Raw genomic sequence first — 21,218 nt, forward strand, 5'->3', positions numbered from 1 at the left:
TAGGAATTTGTCCATTTCTTCCAGGTTGTCCAATTTGTTGGCATTTAATTTTTCATAGTATTCCCTGATAGTTGTTTGTATCTCTGAGGGATTGGTTGTAATAATTCCATTTTCATTCATGGTTTTATCTATTTGGGTCATCTCCCTTTTCTTTTTGAGAAGCCTGGCTAGAGGTTTGTCAATTTTGTTTATTTTTTCAAAAAACCAACTCTTGGTTTCGTTGATCTGCTCTACAGTTTTTTTAGATTCTATATTGTTTATTTCTGCTCTGATCTTTATTATTTCTCTTCTTCTGCTGGGTTTAGGCTGCCTTTGCTGTTCTGCTTCTATTTCCTTTAGGTGTGCTGTTAGATTTTGTATTTGGGATTTTTCTTGTTTCTTGAGATAGGCCTGGATTGCAATGTATTTTCCTCTCAGGACTGCCTTCGCTGCGTCCCAAAGCGTTTGGATTGTTGTATTTTCATTTTCGTTTGTTTTCATATATTTTTTAATTTCTTCTCTAATTGCCTGGTTGACCCACTCATTCGTTAGTAGGGTGTTCTTTAACCTCCATGCTTTTGGAGGTTTTCCAGACTTTTTCCTGTGGTTGATTTCAAGCTTCATAGCATTGTGGTCTGAAAGTATGCATGGTATAATTTCAATTCTTGTAAACTTATGAAGGGCTGTTTTGTGACCCAGAATGTGATCTATCTTGGAGAATGTTCCATGTGCACTCGAGAAGAAAGTATATTCTGTTGCTTTGGGATGCAGAGTTCTAAATATATCTGTCAAGTCCATCTGATCCAATGTATCATTCAGGGCCCTTGTTTCTTTATTGACTGTGTGTCTAGATGATCTATCCATTTCTGTAAGTGGGGTGTTAAAGTCCCCTGCAATGACCACATTCTTATCAATAAGGTTGCTTATGTTTATGAGTAACTGTTTTATATATCTGGGGGCTCCGGTATTTGGCGCATAGACATTTATAATTGTTAGCTTTTCCTGATGGATAGACCCTGTAATTATTATATAATGCCCTTCTTCATCTCTTGTTACAGCCTTTAATTTAAAGTCTAGTTTGTCTAAGTATGGCTACTCCAGCTTTCTTTTGGCTTCCAGTAGCATGATAAATAGTTCTCCATCCCCTCACTCTCAATCTAAAGGTGTCCTCAGATCTAAAATGAGTCTCTTGTAGACAGCAAATAGATGGGTCTTGTTTTTTTATCCATTCTGATACCCTATGTCTTTTGGTTGGCACATTTAATCCATTTACATTCAGTGTTATTATAGAAGATACGGGTTTAGAGTCATTGTGATGTCTGTATGTTTTATGCTTGTAGTGATGTCTCTGGTACTTTGTCTCACAGGATCCCCCTTAGGATCTCTTGTAGGGCTGGTTTCGTGGTGACAAATTCCTTCAGTTTTTGTTTGTTTGGGAAGACCTTTATCTCTCCTTCTATTCTAAATGACAGACTTGCTGGATAAAGGATTCTCAGCTGCATATTTTTTCTGTTTAGCACACTGAAGATATCGTGCCAAGCCTTTCTGGCCTGCCAAGTTTCAAAGGAGAGATCAGTCACGAGTCTTATAGGTCTCCCTTTATATGTGAGGGCACGTTTACCCCTTGCTGCTTTCAGAATTTTCTCTTTATCCTTGTATTTTGCCAGTCTCACTATGATATGTCGTGCAGAAGATTGATTCAAGTTACGTCTGAAGGGAGTTCTCTGTGCCTCTTGGATTTCAATGCCTTTTTCCTTCCCCAGTTCAGGGAAGTTCTCAGCTATAATTTCTTCAAGTACCCCTTCAGCACCTTTCCCTCTGTCTTCCTCCTCTGGGATACCAATTATGCGTATATTATTTCTTTTTAGTGTATCACTTAGTTCTCTAATTTTCCCCTCATACTCCTGGATTTTTTTATCTTTCTTTCAGCTTCCTCTTTCTCCATAACTTTATCTTCTAGTTCACCTATTCTCTCCTCTGCCTCTTCAATCCGAGCCGTCGTGGTTTCCATTTTGTTTTGCATTTCATTTAAAGCGTTTTTCAGCTCCTCGTGACTGTTCCTTAGTCCCTTGATCTCTGTGGCAAGAGATTCTCTGCTATCCTGTATACTGTTTTCAAGCCCAGCGATTAATTTTATGACTATTATTCTAAATTCACTTTCTGTTATATTATTTAAATCCTTTTTGATCAGTTCATTAGCTGTTGTTATTTCCTGGAGATTCTTCTGAGGGGAATTCTTCCGTTTGGTCATTTTGGATAGTCCCTGGAGTGGTGAGGACCCGCAGGGCACTTCCCCCTTGCTGTGGTGTATAACTGGAGTTGGTGGGCGGGGCCGCAGTCCGACCTGATGTCTGCCCGCAGCCCACCACTGGGGCCACAGTCAGACTGGTGAGTGCCTTCTCTTCCCCTCTCCTAGGGGCGGGATTCACTGTGGGGTGGCGTGGCCCGTCTGGGCTACTTGCACACTGCCAGGCTTGTGGTGCTGGGGATCTGGCGTATTAGCTGGGGTGGGTAGGCAAGGTGCACGGGGGCAGGAGGGGCAGGCTTAGCTCGCTTCTCCTTAGGTGATCCACTTCAGGAGGGGCCCTGTGGCAGCGGGAGGGAGTCAGATCCGCTGCCGGAGGTTTGGCTCCGCAGAAGCACAGAGTTGGGTGTTTGCGCAGAGCGAGCAAGTTCCCTGGCAGGAACTGGTTCTCTTTGGGATTTTGGCTGGGGGATGGGCGGGGGAGATGGCGCTAGCGAGCGCCTTTGTTCCCCGCCAAGCTGAGCTCTGCCGTCCGGGGGCTCAGCAGCTCTCCCTCCCTTTGTCCTCCAGCCTTCCCGCTTTCTGAGCAGAGCTGTTAACTTATGACCTTCCAGACGCTAAGTCGCGCTTGCTGTCGGAACACAGTCCGTCCGGCCCCTCCGCTTTTGCCAGCCAGACTCGGGGGCTCCGCTTGGCCGGCGAGCCGCCCCTCCTCCCCGGCTCCCTCCCGCCAGTCCGTGGAGCGCGCACCGCCTTGCCGCCCTTCCTACCCTCTTCCGTGGGCCTCTCATCTGCGCTTGGCTCCAGAGACTCCGTTCTGCTAATCCCCTTGCGGTTTTCTGGGTTATTTAGGCAGGTGTACGTGGAATCTAAGTGATCAGCAGGACGCGCGGTGAGCCCAGCATCCTCCTACGCCGCCATCTTCCGGAACTCCCCCTGTTCTCAGTTTTTAAGGAGTCTCTTATGCTTTGGCTCTCTCCCACTCTAACCTCCCTTTTTTTTTTTTTTTTTTTTTTTTTTTTGTTCCCCTCCCTCATGGGTTCCTGTTAAGTTTCTCAGGATCCACATAAGAGTGAACACATATGGTATCTGTCTGTCTCTGTATGGCTTATTTCACTTAACATAACACTCTCCAGTTCCATCCATGTTGATGCAAATGGCAAGATTTCATTCTTTCTCATTGCCAAGTAGTATTCCATTGTATACATAAACAACATCTTCTGTATCCATTCATCAGTTGATGGACATTTGGGCTCTTTCCATACTTTCGCTATTGTTGATAGTGGTTCTATACCCATTGGGGTACCTGTGCCCCTATGAACCAGCACACCTGTATCCTTTGGATAAATTCCTAGTAGTGCTAATGCTGGGTCACAGGGTAGTTCTATTTTAATTTATTGCGGAACCTCCACACTGCTTTCCAGAGCAGCTACACCCGTTTGCATTCCCACCAACAGTGCAAGAGGGTTCCTGTTTCTCCACAGCCTCACTAACATCTGTTGTTTCCTGAGTTAATTTTAGCCACTCTTACCAGTGTAAGGTGGTATCTCAGTGTGGTTTCCACTCACAGAGTCCCCCTTAGGATCTCCTGCAGTGCTGGTTTAGTGATCATGAACTCTTTCAGTTTTTGTCTGTCTGGGAAAGCCTTTGTCTCTCCTTCTATTCTGAATGATGGCCTTGCTGGATAAAGGATTCTTGGCTGCATATTTTTCCTATTCAGCACATTGACTATTTCCTGCCACTCCCTCTGGCCTGCCATGTTTCAGAGGACAGGTCTGCTACTACCCTTATGTGTGTTCCCTTGTAGGTTAAGGCCCATGTGTACCTAGCTGATTTCAGAATTCTCTCTTTATCTTTGTGTTTTGCCGGTTTCACTATGCCAGTTTCATTGAATCACTTAGGGCTCTAATTTTCCCCTCGTGGTCTAGTATTTTCCTACCTTTTTTTTTTCAGCTTTATCATTTTCCATAATTTTATCTTCTGTCTCACTTATTCTCCTGTCTGCTTCCTCCATCCTTGCTGTCATTGCACCTACTTTATTTTGCACCTCATTTACAACATTTCTTAATTCATTGTGCCTATTTCTTAGGTCCTTGATCTCTGCAGCAATAGATTCTCTTGTCTTCTATGCTTTTTTCAAGCCCAGCTATTAGTCTTACGACTATTATTTTAAATTCTTGCTCAGATATATTGTTTATATCTGTTTTGACCAATTCTCTGGCTGTCATTCCTTCCTGGAATTTCTTTTGGGGAGAATTCTTCCCTTTCATCATTTTGGCTATTTTTTTGTCTTTTACATGCTTTAATAGCTTGTTATGTGTCCTGCACCTGCGAGCAGTACTATATTAAAAAGGGGTCATACATTGTCCAGGGCCTGTCCCTTTAGGAGGTGTTTTTGGAGTGTGTTGTGTACTCTCTGTTGTTGTGACTCTGGTTGCTTTATCTCCCTACTCATGGTGGTTTGGACCCTCCACCAGGTGTGCTTTGATTTGTTCATTGAAGTGACCCTGGAAAAAATTTAAAAAGGAGTAGAGTGGAAGAAGACTTATCTCATACAAAGAGAGAAATGACAGGGGTGGGGGGAAAAAAATGACCAAGCAGAGATTCAGAGAAACTATATGGCTTAATCCTGAGAGAAAGAGAGGAAAATAAAGAAGGAGATACAGAAGAGGTGTAAAAATAATACATTAAAAATGTCTGTTTAAGCAAACCAACAACCAGAATAGAGAAGGGAAGAAAGAAGAAGAAAAGTGTGTGTGTGTGTATAAAATAAGACTTGACCAAGAATCACATCAGAAATGCAAAATCATCAAACTTGTCTGATGATGCCTTGGAATGGGGGCTGTGCTGGTCTGGAGGAGGGGCCATCTGGTTTGATCAGTGTCAGTTTTGTTCTGGCAGATATGCAGTTACCGGGTGCAGAGGGTGTGGTTTGGTGTAGGCGGGTCCCATCTCCACTGGGGGCCCACTGTCCTCTCTGAAGCCCCACCTTTTTGGTGATGGGGAGAAAAATGGCGACACCCCAGTCTCTCCTCCCTGGACCGGGTGTTCCAAACCACAATGTTCAGGCTGTCCTCACAGTGCCGTGTGGGTGAGAGTGGGCTGGTTTGTCCTGCTGCAGTCTCCCTTGCCTCCCAGGCACTCGGCTGGGATTCAGACCCCGTTGTTTTAAAGGATCCTGCCCTGGGCACCCTGGCTCCAGGGTAGTGTCACTCTGCCCAACCAGCTGATAGAGGACCGCCGGCTGGCAGGTGCCTGCAGGGTCTTTTGTCCTTGGAACGCCAATATACCCCCTGCCACGGCACTTGAGGGAGGGGGACAGCTTTCTCCCAAATCACCTCTGAGCTCACTACCGAGCCTGGGGCCAGCTCCCCCTCCCCGCCAGGGCCAGGTGCACAGACTGGCAGCCGGCTCCAGTCCTGGTCCAGAGAAAGTTGCACAACCCTGGATTGTCACTCCTAAGGCTGTTTGCAAGTTAGAGACTAACTGCTTTTTTCCGTTCCCTGGTCCATGGTCCAGAGAGGCTTTTCTCTTGTCCAAATACAATACCATGCTTCCACAGCCTCTCTTTTTCTTTCTTTTGTCTCTCCACTGAAGGAGATCCTCCTTCAGTCAGTGCCTATGCTGTCTGTTTTATCTCTCCCAATTTGCAATCATGCATCCCTGTCCTGCCAAACTGTCCCTGTAGGCCCCTGGAGATGTTTCTGTCACTCTGTAGCCCAGATTCCTGGAATTCCAAGTCTTCTGGCCTTGGTACTGCTGTGTTTGAAGGATTAAGGAACTTCATGCCTCCCTACTTCTCTGCCACATTCATCCAAGTCAATAAACATTGTTTTTAAAGGAAGTGTGGGTGCATATCCCATTTACTGTGTTTACTGCATAATATGTGCCCAATGTTAAACCCTTTGAGGTAGTTAGGAGCAAGATCCTTATAGATCCTTACAGACTTGTTTTGAGATAATTATTTTAAATAATTGAGAGAATATTGTCAACATTTAAAAAAAATTGAAACTGAGCCTACTTCCAATAAGAATTTAAGGCAGCTTACAGTCTGAGACTGGGATCAAAAGATGCATTGACACACATACACATTAAAATGGAAAAAAGGGCAAGAATCAAGTAATATGGGGGTAGAAGAAGTATAATCTGAATTACAGTTACCTATTGAAATTACGTGAAAATCTTAGCTCTGAGCTTCTTAGCAGCCAAGGCAAAAGGGGAAATACTAAGATCAGTACAGGCTAAGTCCTGTATAGTTGAGATAAGGAAGAGTATTCTATAGGCCCAGGAAGGTAATGGACTTTATGTACATGGGTTTATGTAGTATTATGTTGTATATACATATTTCTTAATTTCAAGAAGTATTCGTATTCATTTGTTACTATTCCACTGTGTTTGATTTGTTTATCTAAGGAAGGCTGTTTGATTTTTCATATACTATCCAAAAGCCCTATGTGTTTTGTACATAATAAATCACATACCCTGGAATTTGTAATATTTGTAACGGAGGTGGTGAGATTGGAATGGCCTTGTATTACTATTCAGTTGCCAGAGCCAGAGCAGATTCCCTGGATATGTTAATTATAAGAGCTTTAACATAAGGTTTGGTAAACTTTTGGTGCTGTCAGCTAAAACAAGAAGGAAAAGGGAAGAATTTAGCTCCATGGCAGCAGTTCATGGTGAGCACGTGTGTAGTTGTTTACAATCGAGGCAGTCATAATATTGGCTAAAATATGAGTAGCTTCCAGGCTGTGTGGGATAACTTTGCCCATTCCTACAAGTAGCCTTTTAAAGCCCCACAACAGTGAGATGGCAGCACTGTTTGCTTGAATGTTCTTGGTTCTCACAAAGTGTCCAAAAGTCCTACCCTGTTGTACAGAATATACATGATGCAATCAGTAACATCTCCATATCCAGGAAAGGTACAAGTTCCCTTGGTCCTCATTAAAGTGACCTGCTAAACCTGATTCCTAGTATATACACAGTTTTCTTCTTAAACTCAGCAAATGAATTATGTTGAGCCACTTTATGACCTACAGAAGATTCTCCTAAACAAAAATAGGAAACAATAGGAAGAAAGATTCTATGAGTCAGCATTTTAAAAGTAGCTTGACCTGGTATCTTTTTGCTTTCTGATGCGCTATCGTGATAAAGTCTTTCTCCCTCCTGCTTTTTAAGTTAGTAAGGTATGGCACATATGTTTGAAATGAGAAAATATTTTTAAAAATGTAATACCTCTTATACGTAGCAAATCATTATACCGTACACCTAAAATACAATGTTATATGTCAGTTATATCTCAAAACCGAAAATTATATCTCAAAACTGGAAAAAAAATTAGTGTCTCTTACATAACTAGAAAAAAGTTGGGAGTGTCAGACAATATGGGTAAACAAAATATTAGCTAAATCTTAAGATTTGGGGTGTTACTTTCTTTATACTTCTCTGTAATTATGAAATTCTCTACACTAAACAAATGGAATCATGTCATCACAATGTAGGATTTATACTCAAGGAAAATTATTAAAATTAAAAACAATAATGTAAAAAACACATTGGGAAATGTACCAAGTAAGAGGCGATCTTGAGTAGGGGACTCATTGCTTATTAACATATTGGGACCAACCTCCATTTGGTCCTGTATGTAAATGGTGGGGGAAATTATCTTCCCTTACCTCCTTAAAAACTATTGAAAGGAAGAATATTATGAATACAGGAGATTTACTTTGAGTTATCAGATGCAAGTAAGCAAATGGCAACAAGATCTCACTGTTGAACAAAGTTGTTCACGGTGACCCTTCTCGAATTTGACTCCTGCAGAGAAAGCAAAAGCCTGCAACGGATGTGTCCTGGTACACTGCTTAGCTGGCGTCTCTCGCTCAGCCACCATCGCCATCGCCTACATCATGAAGAGGATGAACATGTCCTTAGACGAAGCTTACAGGTGAGGACAGGGATATGCCTTGTGGATTGGGTTTTCACTGGACCTGAGACATGAAGAGAGAGGAGGGTGGGTAGCCAAATTACAGCAAAACAGGACTATTTTAGTTACATTCTTCACAGGTGACTGCATTTTTAAATGGTTTTTCAAAGATTAGAGAAGAATATAAGTCAGCATGAGTTCCACCTGAACTGTGTCAGATTCATCCGCAGCTACTTTTTAATTTTAAGGAACAACAAATCTAAACAGATCTCTACCCTGTTAAGTGAGTTTGTATCTTTTCCTAATTGGGGAAGTACATAGGAGAAAAATGCTCCAGCAGGATACCCATTATAGAACTCCTACTTCTGCTTCAAACTTTGTGCTTTTATCACTGTGAGGAAAAACCCTAAGTACAAGACCAAGTTATTGTCAAAATCCATTCACTGAGTGGGATTTCCTCCATTCATTCTAGAGTAGCCCAGATTCTGCATTTGGCCCGGGTTGCTCCCCCCACCCTTGGTCAGATGGAAGGCAGGCAAGTGACATGGGCGTGAGGACCGGTGAATCTGGATGGGTGAATCCGGATCCCCTGCGTGGATAGCGGGGATTGGTTTTCATGCGATAAACGGCCATAAATATAGATGCGGGAAGCAGGCCTATTGTGACAACTGGACTTTTTCTCAAATTGGAAAATTTGGAAAGAAGAAATGAGTTACCTGAAGAGCTTCTCATTTGAGGAATGAGACTGGAGGAGAAGGACCCTCCCTTTGTCTGCATTAATTCCCTTGTCCTCAATTCAGGCTTTTCTCCCTAAAAGTCTTCTGGTACCGTGTAGAAACCAGAAGCAAAAGCACTTTTGTGTCATGTTACGAAGTCTTACTATGAGGACCCTGCATTTGTACTTGTTACAGTTGAGCCAGTTGTCTCTGGCTTTGTTAATTTGCTTTAGGTTTACTTGATCTCCAAGGAGTTTGATTTTTCACCATATTCAAATACAAATTTTCAATGTAGTTTCACTCCTGCATCTTCTGAGGTGTGTCCATGAAGGTTAGAAACCATCGAAGGATTTGTCCACTATCTCTAGGAGTCTGTGTTTCCACAATTAAATAGAAAAGCTATTTATTACTAGTTTTTACCCCTTGAAGATTCTTTTTTAACACAGTGGTTACAAAAATGGATGCAGACATGAGACTTGGTTTTGAATTCCAGCTGTGTGAGTTTGGGGAACCGAATATAATACTCTGTTTAATGCATTGGCCTAGTGCTTAGCACACAGAGGCCAGCTGACGGCTGATGATTCTGTCATGCTGGCTGTCGTGCTGGATACAAAGAGAAGGAGCTCAGGTGTGTGCTTTGAGGCTGTGGCCATCTGATACTTGCTTTTCATAAACATATGAAATGTCCTGAGGAAGTGACTATGAGGACTTTGAGAAGGCCTGATATTGGGAAACTGAAGTGGGAGAGTGGCTGTCACACCGTACTTCTGAGGGCAGCACCAGCCTGAGTTGGTGGGGAGGACGGAATCCTTTCTTATCTGTTGCATTGGAAACCTTGGGTCCTTGGAAACAAGCTGGCTAAAACTAGAGCTTCTGGGCCCTGGGCCCTCTCTCTCTAGCATGCTCCAAGGACGTGGTATAAAGCTGTCCCAGTGCAAAGGCCCTTTTATTCTCCACCTTGAACTTTTAAGCTAATCATCTTCCATAGGTATTTGGGAGGCTCTAATATTTTCCTATCTTATTTATTCACTTAGTACTCTGAATTTAACACTGTTCTTAAGATAAAGTGTAGTTGTAAAATTTGAGGTTTTTGTTTCTTCATAGATTTGTGAAAGAAAAAAGACCTACCATATCTCCAAACTTCAATTTTCTGGGCCAGCTCCTGGACTACGAGAAGAAGATTAAGAACCAGACCGGCACATCAGGGCCAAAGAGCAAACTCAAGCTGCTGCACCTGGAGAAGCCAAATGAACCTGTGCCCGTGGTCTCCGAGGGCGGACAGAAGAGTGAGATGTGCCTCGGTCCACCCTGTGCCAACTCCGCTACCTCAGAGGCGGCAGGGCAAAGGCCCGTGCACCCTGCCGGCGCTCCCGGCTCGCAGCCGCCGCTGCCGGAGGACGGCCCGCTGGTCCAGGCGCTGAGCGGACTGCACCTGCCGTCCGGCAAGCTGGAGGACAGCAGGAAGCTCAAGCGCTCCTTCTCTCTGGACATCAAGTCCGTCTCGTACTCGGCCAGCGTGGCCGCATCCTTGCACGGTTTCCCCTCATCAGAGGATGCTCTGGAATACTACAAACCCTCCGCGGCTCTGGATGGGACCGGCAAGCTCTGCCAGTTCTCTCCGGTCGAGGAGGTGTCGGAGCAGACTCCAGAAACCAGCCCCGACAAGGAGGAAGCCAACTTCCCCAAGAAGCCTCAGCCCGTCAGGCCCGCAGAGAGCCAGGGCAAGCGGCTGCATTCGGTGCGAGCGACGGGCGGTGGCGCCGCCCAGCGGTCCCTCTTCTCCCCGCTGCACCGAAGCGGGAGCGTGGAGGACAACTGCCACACCAGCTTCCTCTTGGGCCTGTCCGCCAGCCAGCAGCACCTCGCCAAGTCTGCCGCCGGGCTGGGCCTCAAGGGCTGGCACTCAGATATCTTGGCTCCCCAGACCTCCGCCCCTTCCCTGGCCAACAGCTGGTATTTTGCCACGGAGCCCTCGCGCTTCTACTCTGCCTCCGCCGTGTATGGGGGCAGCGCCGGCTACTCGGCCTACAGCTGCAGCCAGCTGCCCACCGGCAGCGACCAAGCGAACTCCGTGCGCAGGCGGCACAAGCCGGGCGACAGGCCCGACTCGCGGCGGAGCTGGCACGAAGAGAGCCCCTTTGAAAAGCAGTTTAAACGCAGAAGCTGCCAGATGGAGTTTGGCGAGAGCATCATGTCCGAGAACAGGTCGCGGGAAGAGCTGGGGAAGGTGGGCAGCCAGTCTAGCTTTTCAGGCAGCATGGAGATCATTGAGGTCTCCTGAGGAGACAGACACTCGTGACTTCTGTTGACAATGTTTGTCTTGTTCACAAAAAAATATTCCCTGTAAATCTGAAGTATATATATGTACATACATATATATTTTTGGAAAACGGAGCTATGGTGTAAAAGCAAAAGATGGATCAACACAGGTGTCTCTCCACACCTGCACTTGAGAGATCAGCTGACACATCTCTCAACGAAAGTGGAAGGGCAAATGCTAGATTTCCTCCTAGACAGATGAGAAACTTTGCAGCAAATTGCACATCCTCTTGTTCTTCCTAAATCCGGTTGTATTTGGTGTTGGAGGACAGAATCCCCTACCATTTAATTTTCGTGTCGTGCCACAGGAGATCTCAAGCACTAGTCTCTGTCCTGTCCCTTCCGTAGTGCACCTTAGCGCTGAGACTGAGCCAGCTCGTGGGTCGGGCGGGTAGACCCCATTAGGGACAGAACCTCATGGTAAACGCAAGAGAAACGATCGCATCCAAAGCGGATTCACGCGTCCACGCTCACCCGGCAGCTGATGCGCGCATCACTCTGCCGGACAGACCGTTAGGGGCCTTGCCATGGTCTCCTTCGGAGCACACCCAGTACCTCAGACTGCAAGTCGGGGCTCTCACCACTACCAAGTCTGGTAGCCTGTGTCCTAGGCCTTGTGGGTAGGTAGGTAGCTAGGCACACTTTGCAGACCAGTTCAGACTATCTCTGCACAAATTTCCAGTAGGGCCTGGTTGGAGGTGGTACCTTGTTTTCTTCTTCTCAGCTTATGAAGAGAAGGGAAACCATCTAGGATTCCACTTAACGGCCAGGGATCTGGCAGCATAATGACTGAAGCTAAGGTCGGGAGGCTAAACAAGTCTACCTCCCTCCCTGTAAATCCGAGAATTGTTCAGAACGGTGTTGTTACCTTGGTTTCAGCCAGATGGAGATGTACTTGGGTCGGTAGCAGAGCAGCAGAACTTTCGAGTTCTCAGCCAGAGTACAGTTTTTTCCATTTCGGTCTCACTGCACATATAAGTTTTGTAAAAATCTAACAGGTAGAATGTTATAGGAAACTACCAAGAGGGAGAAACTATGGAAATATTAAAGAACTAACGTTGCTGAGGAGAAGCAGGAAACTCAATTTTTTCTCGATGGTTTTCTCCTCAGCACGTGATGAGGGTGGTAGTTCTGTGATTCCCTTTCTGATTTACTAATAGGGCTGAGAGGCTGGTGACGTAAGGAGTGTTCAGAATAACACAGTATAGGAAGGTGAGGGGAAGGTGGTTGGATTTGATTCGTTGTGAGCAGAGTGGAAAGCTACAGCCAAGCTATTCTCAGAAACTATCCCCAGTATTCTTTCAGTAGAAGGGACACATCAAAATGGAGCAGGACCAACGTGGTCTCTCAGCCTTTGACCTACAATCACTGTATGGAATCAATCCTGGCAGCTGAAAATAGGTGATTGGAACAAGGATACAAGTGTTAGTACATACCTGCTTTTAAACTCCCTGGCTTGAGTCTTGTCAACTATAGTATGGCCCTCTTTTGAAGCCTTAATTCACGTCAGCAGCTTTTGTGTGTGTGTTTGGGGGGGGGGGGGGTTGTCGTTCTTTACTGTAAGTGTAGCTAGTTGCTGACTCATATCTCAGGTTTTTCTGTGTTCGAGAAATGGATAGTCCTTTGACTAGTATGTGACTTTGTGTTTCCTGTGATGACTGCTGAAACCAGCACAGAATGAATGGCGTGACTCAAAGCTGACTTGTTCATGATGATGCTGAGCTTCGCGTAACCTAACTGGTTGTGCGCAAATAACGCGCTGTGATCTGGGTGTAGAAAGAAGGCAGGAAGAGAAGACACCGCACAGGGAAGTCACTGTCATTACATTGAAAAAGTTCTGTTCAATGATCGGAGTTTTTCCACATACATTTAAATTTGGGATGTAACCAGACATTCTCCAGGTTTCACAGAGTAATTTTAGACGTGTTACGTATACACACACCCTTCTTCCAGGGTCTGGTCACAACCGTGGAACATTTCTGAGAAATGAAAGGAACAGCTCCAATCTTAGGTATGTCCCGGGAGGGTTGGGGGGGCTTGGTTTTAACACCTCTCTGGGCAGAAATTTGCCTTCCGTCATTTGGGATTTCTCTTGGCCACGGTTCCCTTCCTTCCTATGATGATGTAGTCAGACACTAAAACCTTTAGTCCTTGATTGCGAATGTCAAATAATCAGTTCTTGGGATCCAGACTGCCATGCCTCAGGGGCAAGCCCTGGAGCTGCTTGGGGGCGGGGGTGGCTGGCTCTCTCGAGTCCGTGATCTTGGGGAAGCCCCGGAGGCTACCGGGGTGATACTGAATGGTGATTTCTAAAGAGCAAAACTAGACTTCTGTGTGAGAAATGCTGGACAATGGCTTAGAACATTTGTCAAGTTAGGTGGAAAGACTGTATAAATGTTTAATATGAATATAGTGTTCTTCTGGAGTAAGATGCCGCCGAATGGTTAAATTGTGCATTTCTCATTTTGATGTTCATGTATGTTAATATGAAATAAAATCAAAACTGGTACCTGTTTATACATAAATAAGAGAAGGACTGTTTCCTTGCAACTATACTCGGTGGGAAGAGCAACATCCAAGTTGCAAAAGGAGGGCTTGGCGGAACCTGTCCTGCTCTCACGGCAGAGAGGACTTGGCTGAAGACAACGTGGTGGGGGCGTCGGATGTAGTATGTGCGCCATCATTCACACGGGACGCTTGGCTAAGGGCGCCATGCTGGCCCGTGTTCTCTAACATGCACACCACATGCCCACGACAGTGCAGAACCCCAGGCACCCAGCGAATATTTGCTGACTGTATCAAGAACAGGTACAGGGGAGGAAGAAGACCAGATACACGTTTGTGGTACATTCTAATGGGATGTATATGTGGTTTTAGAATTCTTGTGGGGAAAACTGAGGAAGTTATTAAAGATCTGTTCTGCATCCTTGCCACGTACATCTCAACGACCCCTCTGCTTATAAATGACACTGCACGTGACAATATGTGAGACTAGCAGCTTAGTCCCATCAGTGTGTCAATAATTATGCATCAAGGGAATAAAGCATTTACATTTATAAACCAATATGCTTCATAATAAAGCATATTATCTTGGAATAATAGAACTACAGGTGATGTCATTTAAGTTGGTTGTGACAGGCTTCTGAGCTGAAGCTAAATTTAAGAAAATATTTGTAAGTGAGAAGGATTGTGCCGGGTGGGCAGAGACTTGGCCAGGACCTTGCAAAGAACCAGCGTTGGGCACCGGAGAGAAAAGGGGGTGTAGAATAAATCTGCCTCCAGAGACGGTGGCTTGAGGCAGCAGGTGTTCGAGTGACAGGCTTTGGATGAGAAGGTGTACGTACACGCACTGACCGGGGGCCTCTTGAGAGACCATCAAGGGCAGGCTAGTGCTGGAGACTAGTCTGGGTCTGACAACAAAAATTAGACCAGGGCTTGGGCTAAGGGGAAACCGGGAAGGTCTAGATGGGAAGGGGAGGGTGTACCTTATGGGGCCAGACGACAGCAACTCTTTACCCTCAAAGCCTTCACTGCCGTTTTCTTTTAAATCCCGTCTGGTTTTGTCCTCGGACGCAAGGCAGAAATGTTTTAGGTCTAGTAAAATTTGTCGAGGTGCTTTTCTCTGAATATTACTCTTCCGCATCTATAAATGGAAGAGGGAAGGGAGTTATTTCTAGCATTCCGTGAGGCCCATTCATCCTTGTGCAGCGTAATTATGCTTGGTTATATCCTACAGTATTGCGAAATCAACTGGAAAATTACGTCACTACCTTGGAAGATGTTCACAAGTCAATCACGTTGTTTATGTGCAGGGGCATCAAATCGGGTTTATGTAAAAAGAAGCTTCATTCCACTGGTTCTAGCCAAAACATTAAAAGTCAGTGGAAACGCGGTCCCACAGGAAATGCTGAATGGGACCTCGCAGGAGCAGAGTCACAGGCAAACAGGGCGGCTTGGAGAGGGTCAGTTCGGCTGTGGTCGGGGTTCTCTCTGCTCAAGGGAACTGGGACAGTTTCAAAGGCTGAATTTAAAGTACTTGGTTCACCAAAGCTTTTGGCATGAATCCTGCCTCGCTGTAGAATAAAAATAAAAGGTGGCAGTAGGAATATGCCTCGACTGGTGAAGAAAATGGGTCATTAGCAAGGTCCCTCGGGTCTCACGCTGACACCGATAACCCAGAACAGATTCCTGAGAGCAATGGGCACACGTCAGCACGACACATGAGATACTGGGTCCCCTAGTAAGCAATTAGGTCTGGCTGCCAAATTTTTTTATTTTTTGGTCTGAGGCCTGTGGATAAGTTATCTGGTCACCCTTCCCCTCTGTAGTTGGGGCATCTGAATGGAAGCTACATGCCCTGTGTGTGTGCAAAAAATCAAATGTTCCTCATTACAAATCAGCCTACAGCAATGACATCTTCTCTCGGGATGTAGAACAGTTCACCTAAAACGTCCCCCAAGAAGCAAAACTGTCACTTCACTCTACCCTTCAGTCTTCAGGATCAGCATTTTAAGTAATTTCCTACTGCATGGTGTAGGTCTCGGTTTAGCTGAGGTATAAACAAATTGGGAAGACAATTTCAACTCTTAAAACGTGTTTGCTCACGGCTCTCATTTCTGAAGATTCCTGGTTTTGTCCCGGGACTTGCTGAGGGAAATGCCAAAGCTAAGTGAGTTCTACAAATCCACAAAAGCGGTGGCACAGGTCAGTCCCCCAGGGCCATTACTTTACGTAACCTTGGAAACAGCATGTTTGGTAATAGTCGTAATGAACCTGCTTCCTAGGTCAGTGGAAAGAAGCAAAGAAATACCTAGAAGATATTTTTTTAATAAAAAACCCACCTAATTTCTTGAGTGCACTCCTGTATCTCTGGATACGGAGTCCCCAAAATTCATTTCGTCAAATACTCTGGGCCAAGAATATAAACTATGTTCCAAAGAATGACAGAATTTTAAGGGAAACAAAGACATGACATCTGTATAATTATATAGGCTCTCATGAAGCCTACACTATTACTTGCTCTTAACCCTACAATTGATTTTTTAAAAATATTTATTCACTTCGAGTAGGGAGAGGGGCAGAGAGAGAGAGAGAGAGAAAGAGAGAATCCCAAGCAGACTTGACTCTGTCAGCGCAGAGCCCGATGCGGGGGCTCTAATTCACAAACCATGAGATCATGATCTGAGCCGAAACCAAGAGTTGGATGCCTAATGACTGAGCCACCCAGGCACCCCAAGCCCACAATTCATTTACTAGAAACTTCCATGCACATAATACAAGGGGTGAAGGCCAGCTTCCACCAGCCTCCTACTTCGAGTCAAGCAAGGAGCCTGCAGTCTAGGGACCTATTTGACAGTGTTCGTAGAGATGCATAGATCGGTATGCAAAACAGATTCTCAAAAGAGGGGAGCCGCTGGACACTTTCTAATTAATAAAGAGAAGGAAAGACGCTCTCTGTTGGGAGCTCGTAATTTAAAGTCACTACCAAAACCAAGGGCCACTGCTCAGAGACAGCAGCTAAAGATGCCCCTCGCTGTCACAAAAGTGGCATCCTGGAGCAGGCAGGGGCCTGCGAGCCCACCCAGACCAGCTCACACGGTAGGGAGGTGGAAACAGACTCAGGGAAATTAAGTGATGTGTCAAGATTCAAGGCTGGAAACGGATAGCCCGGCTCTCTGACAACAACCGGTTGCCTTTTTATCCCCGAAGCATCCTGTAGGGTCCAGATGGGTCACTGGGCATTGAGGGACAGAGAGCCAGCAGAACTCTGGCAAATCAGATTCCCAGAATCCTTCAGAAAAGATCAAATCCCGAGGAGGTAAAAGACTGGTATTGCACATTACCAGTCAGGGGTCCATCCATCTGAGAAGAGCCACTAGGAGTGATAGAGAATCAGGGGGTTGTTAAAGGACTGACCTGCAGCACTGAATTACAGATGCTGGTAAGAGAGCCCCAGTTCAGCTGCTGCTTGTTCACCTGAAGTCCCTGGGCGGGTGGTCCGGAAAGAAGGCGGCAGTGCGGTCTGGGAGCGCTGGGACAGCTGGAGCCTGCAAGCCACTAGCGGGAACCCGCATCTGCCTCTTGCTGGCCGGACCCGCGCTGGCCTCTCCTCTAAGCCTTTGTCCTCCTGCTGCAGGTGACCTGAAGGAGAAGCTAGATTCATACCTGACCCCTGATCTGGAAGAACCGGAGGCAGAGTTCTGTGGGGGCCGGAGGAGCCGAGAGCCCGGCCGCTGCGCCCACCGAAGGTGCAGCGGGGTCTGCGAAAACGTGCACGAGGTGCAACAGGGCACGGCGTCCAGCGACCTTCAGCAAGTAAGCACGGCTACGGCTTTCCGTCCGCTTCCAAATTCGTGCAAATTTCTCTTGTGGCCACCCCCTACCTAACCAGAAATGAATAGGGAAGGGAATTCTGGAAAACAGTTCAGCTTCGCCAAGTTGACAACGCTGCCAAAACACCCCACACCACAAAGATCAACTGGAATTCTCTTAAAAAAGAAAATACCGAATTTGCCTGTGGTACATAAGCCCCTATGTACTCAGGACCCAAATCGTTTTGTCTTTTTATGCATTTTTTTTTTTTCCCCAGTAAACTCTACACCCAACGTGGGGCTTGAGCTCACGACCCCGGGATCAAGAGTCACATGCTGCACCGACTGGGCCAGCCAGGTGCTCTTGTCTAACTTCTTCATAAGAAAACGAGTTGGATGGAGAGCTGGCTGGCTGAGAATTTTCTCCTGCCGTGTTAGGTCTGCCTTTCTGCCATGTTCATGCCTTGAACTATTGAAACGCAGTGAGAAAGCTCCATCCTCAGGAGGCTTAGTCTGTGTCTCCTTTTATTTGTTCTGCCCTTGTATTTGTAAATTGTACTAAGTGCGGTGATGGTAAGAGCACCTGACCCCTGAGCTGTTTTCAGAGCTCTTCGTTCTCTGAAAGCTGCAGGCACGGCCCTGCGTTCAGAGCTGGGTTCTGCACACGCCAGGAACTCAGAAAAAGACCATGATGCGCGTGGCTTACAAACACCACTTCCTGTAGGTCTCGGCAAAGGGAACAGAAGTATTCCTTGCACTCCTTTTTTTTGCAAAAACCAATTTCTGCCAATTTGAAACTAACAAATAGTTCGAAGACCGTAATGAGCGCAGGGGGCACCGAGTCTAGTAGCTATAACAGGTATTAAAATGTATTGTGAAATTATATTAACACAGTATGAAAAAATGAAAAACAGCACGAAATGCTATTGGAAGATCAATGGATTAGAATGTAGTTCAGAACGAGATCCTCAATTATATGGAAATTCACTACATGATAGAAATCACTACATGATACACATGTGCATGTGTATTTGCCCATCAGAGGGAAGACACATTATTCATTAAATGTTGCCCTCCCGTTAACCTTAGCTATTAATAGGTTTCTAAGAAACAGAATGTCTTTCTTGATTTGTACCCTCTAATAAATTGTTCTAGAAATGGTTTAAGACCCAGTAAACCTGACCATCAAAAGGCATTAGAAACACAAACTTCTTCCACCAGTGCGGCCCAACAAAGTCCTCACTCCCCACCACATGGCTTCCAAGTCCCCCACGACTCCCTCCGACCCCTTCATCGCCTCAGGCGGGACATCTCTACCCCATCTTCCTTCTGGGGAAGGAAGGGCATCGGGTCCCATGGAGGCGGAAATGCGATCTGAAGGTTGCCCTCTGGAAAAGCTGGATGCACCTTGACCTCTGTCCTTGGCCCATCTTGTCTTTCCAGCTCAGAGGAATGAACAATCTTGATATTTTGGGGATGTTTCTTAAAAATCCTAGAAGCAGTTGATTTTTTTCCTGTGTCTGAATTAAAAAAAATTTTTTTACTTAGCTTAGTTTGCTCATGTATCTTCTGTCATCCAGTTGTTTTATGTCCCACATTTTATTCTGGGTTCTAAGAACCTTACAAAATAGTATCTGATTAAAATCCGAGATTAGAGTCAGATCAAGTTTACCCAAGATACGCTAAATTAAGTGGGACCCGTTTTAATCTTATAAATATACCAAAGGCTGTTGTTGACGTCTAAGAAACGCCTTGTAAAGGTTGAAGGAATAAAGGGAGCACAGGTGCATGACAGGCTGGCCCCAGAGGCGTCCCCGTGTCCCCCAGCGCTTGGTCTCACTTGCCCGCCTCGCTCTGTTCCTACATTCCATTTCTTTGTGTCTTCAGTCTTTTCTTCCATGGGGACATTTATGACGTGCTCTAAGAACTTGTGTGGTTACTCAAGTTCAGTTCCCAAACTCCCATAGAAATTCAGTAGCGTTCTAAGTTTTGTGTCTTCAGAAAAGAAGGGCGGGGACTACCCAGACATTTTTGTATTCAGGGCACAGCGTCAGACACATCGAGTGGGCTCAATAAATATCTGCTGTAGGCAGGTCAAACCCCGACCACACCACAGGCTTTCCAGGCTAGTAAAATAAATGCCGGTTAAAGCCATGTTACAAAACTCGGAGCCTCGCCAGTGCTGATGTGATAAAAAGAATCCTAAACTACGCGTGCATCAAGGAAACCAGTTGTGGGGGGGGGGGGGGAAGGCGGACCTTGTGAGGATGCTGAGAGGAAGTGTTCAGTTTCTGATGACAACATGTGAGGGACACCGTAACCTAGCGCACCAACAAATACCACAAGTGCAGGAAGAGGTGCCCTAGATAAAGACCCGATGTGATGTAAACAGGGCAGGAACAGTAACAACACCGAGACCTGGAGCAAATTAGTTCTTTATGTTTGCAGTTCAGACCCCGGAAAGCCTGCGGAGGAGAACGGCCTGAGGACACTGAGGACACAGAGCTGCTTTGAACATTTCTCCCCTCCTCTCCGTGTTTTCACTCCGCAAGCTAGACCTGACACTACGCGCTTCCAACTAAAAACACAACGAAACCCTAAACGAAATAAAAACAATTCCCAATGCAGAGTCCTGTAACAGATTCCTAATAATTCAAATGTTCCAGCTTCGGTTAGCACCGAGACTTGGTTTGGTTCGTTTTGCAAACGGAAAAAAATGCCTCAAGGAAAGGGGTGGGGAGGGCAGCGTCAGACCTTCAGGGAGAACCGAAGCCTCCCACCAGCTTCGAGATCCAGTCACATCAGGGTCCTCTGGTTCCAGCCGTCCTCGCCCTCGGGGCCCTGCTGGGGTGGGGCCAGGCGACAGCCCAGCCTGGCAGGAGGGGGCGGGCAGCTCTACAGCCTGAGCTCTCGGTCGGGTTTCATGCTGAATGGCTCCAGCCTCTCGCTCTCGGGCAGCATGCTGTTGAGCCGCTCCATCAGGGGCATGGTCTGGTCGATGCCCATCTGGATGCGGCGGAGGATGGCGGACATTTCATTGACCTTCTGGATCTGCTCCGCATATTTGGCGTATCTTTTCTGGCGCTCTTGCATGAAGCTAAAGAGAGTTTCTACGGACAAATCCATCTGTGGAGGGAGAGAAGTGCAATACGTTAAACCCAGATGAACCAAATCCTCCCGAGAGGATCGGGGTCCAGCGTGAGCCCCACAGGTCAGGAGGCGGCGCTGGGGGGATTTAAAACCCCTCCTGATGAAGCTTGACGACCGCTGCCCCACAGTCACCCCTGGACGGGGACGAAGGGATGATGGTTTCTGGCTCTGTGGTGGGCACGTGAGCCTCTTCTACCTTGTGGAGACCCTCAGATTTCTCTCTCTCTACATAAAGGCCAGGGTTTGAATGTGGCTCTGCCGCTGGAGGTGATACTTCCCTCTGTCCCAGGGCCCGTATCTGCAAAAAACAGGGAACGGATTCCCAAGATGCAGGGTTGCCGCGAGGATGAAATGAGAGAGCGCATCCAACGCGGGACTATCGGGGTTCAGGGGTGCCTCCAAATGCATTCCTCAGCCCTCCCTCTCTTCCTTGCAGCCAGTAGGCTGGGGGCAGGGGACACAGGGGCAGGGGTGGCGTTCCTTGACGAGCAAGGCTCACGACCGGACCGCGGACCACAATGCCGCCAGGCAGACTGCTTCATGCCCCCCCCACCACCAGTGGGATGACGGTTAGG

At 46.4% G+C, this 21,218-nt stretch overlaps 2 protein-coding genes and 1 long non-coding RNA gene across 7 annotated transcripts in view; 1 reads left to right on the top strand and 2 right to left on the bottom strand.

Moving 5' to 3' along the window:
* DUSP16 (dual specificity phosphatase 16) overlaps nt 1–13,715 on the top strand; it is a 95,657-nt gene extending 81,942 nt beyond the window's left edge. The window contains exons 7-8 of the mRNA XM_058743635.1: nt 8,045–8,168; nt 9,968–13,715. Coding sequence (XP_058599618.1) covers nt 8,045–8,168; nt 9,968–11,144 — 1,301 coding nt within the window. The 3' untranslated portion in view covers nt 11,145–13,715. The remainder of the gene's footprint in view (nt 1–8,044; nt 8,169–9,967) is intronic.
* On the bottom strand, nt 7,927–20,358 carry LOC131519979 (uncharacterized). 2 transcript variants are annotated; one of them, XR_009265894.1, is made up of 4 exons: nt 19,215–20,358; nt 17,099–19,112; nt 14,668–14,825; nt 7,927–8,211 (listed from the first exon to the last, which is right to left on the bottom strand). It is a non-coding gene; the product is annotated as an uncharacterized LOC131519979 (long non-coding RNA). The 2 variants fall into 2 exon arrangements; XR_009265893.1 differs by having other exon boundaries at nt 17,099–20,358.
* The window catches only part of BORCS5 (BLOC-1 related complex subunit 5), a 99,391-nt gene continuing 98,531 nt past the window's right edge, over nt 20,359–21,218 (bottom strand). For all 4 annotated transcript variants that reach the window (XM_058743641.1, XM_058743640.1, XM_058743639.1 and 1 more), the window contains exon 4: nt 20,359–20,619. In XM_058743641.1, coding sequence (XP_058599624.1) covers nt 20,389–20,619 — 231 coding nt within the window. In that variant the 3' untranslated portion in view covers nt 20,359–20,388. The remainder of the gene's footprint in view (nt 20,620–21,218) is intronic.

Source organism: Neofelis nebulosa, chromosome 8 (assembly GCF_028018385.1).
Source record: "Neofelis nebulosa isolate mNeoNeb1 chromosome 8, mNeoNeb1.pri, whole genome shotgun sequence".
Taxonomy (NCBI): Eukaryota; Metazoa; Chordata; class Mammalia; order Carnivora; family Felidae; genus Neofelis; species Neofelis nebulosa.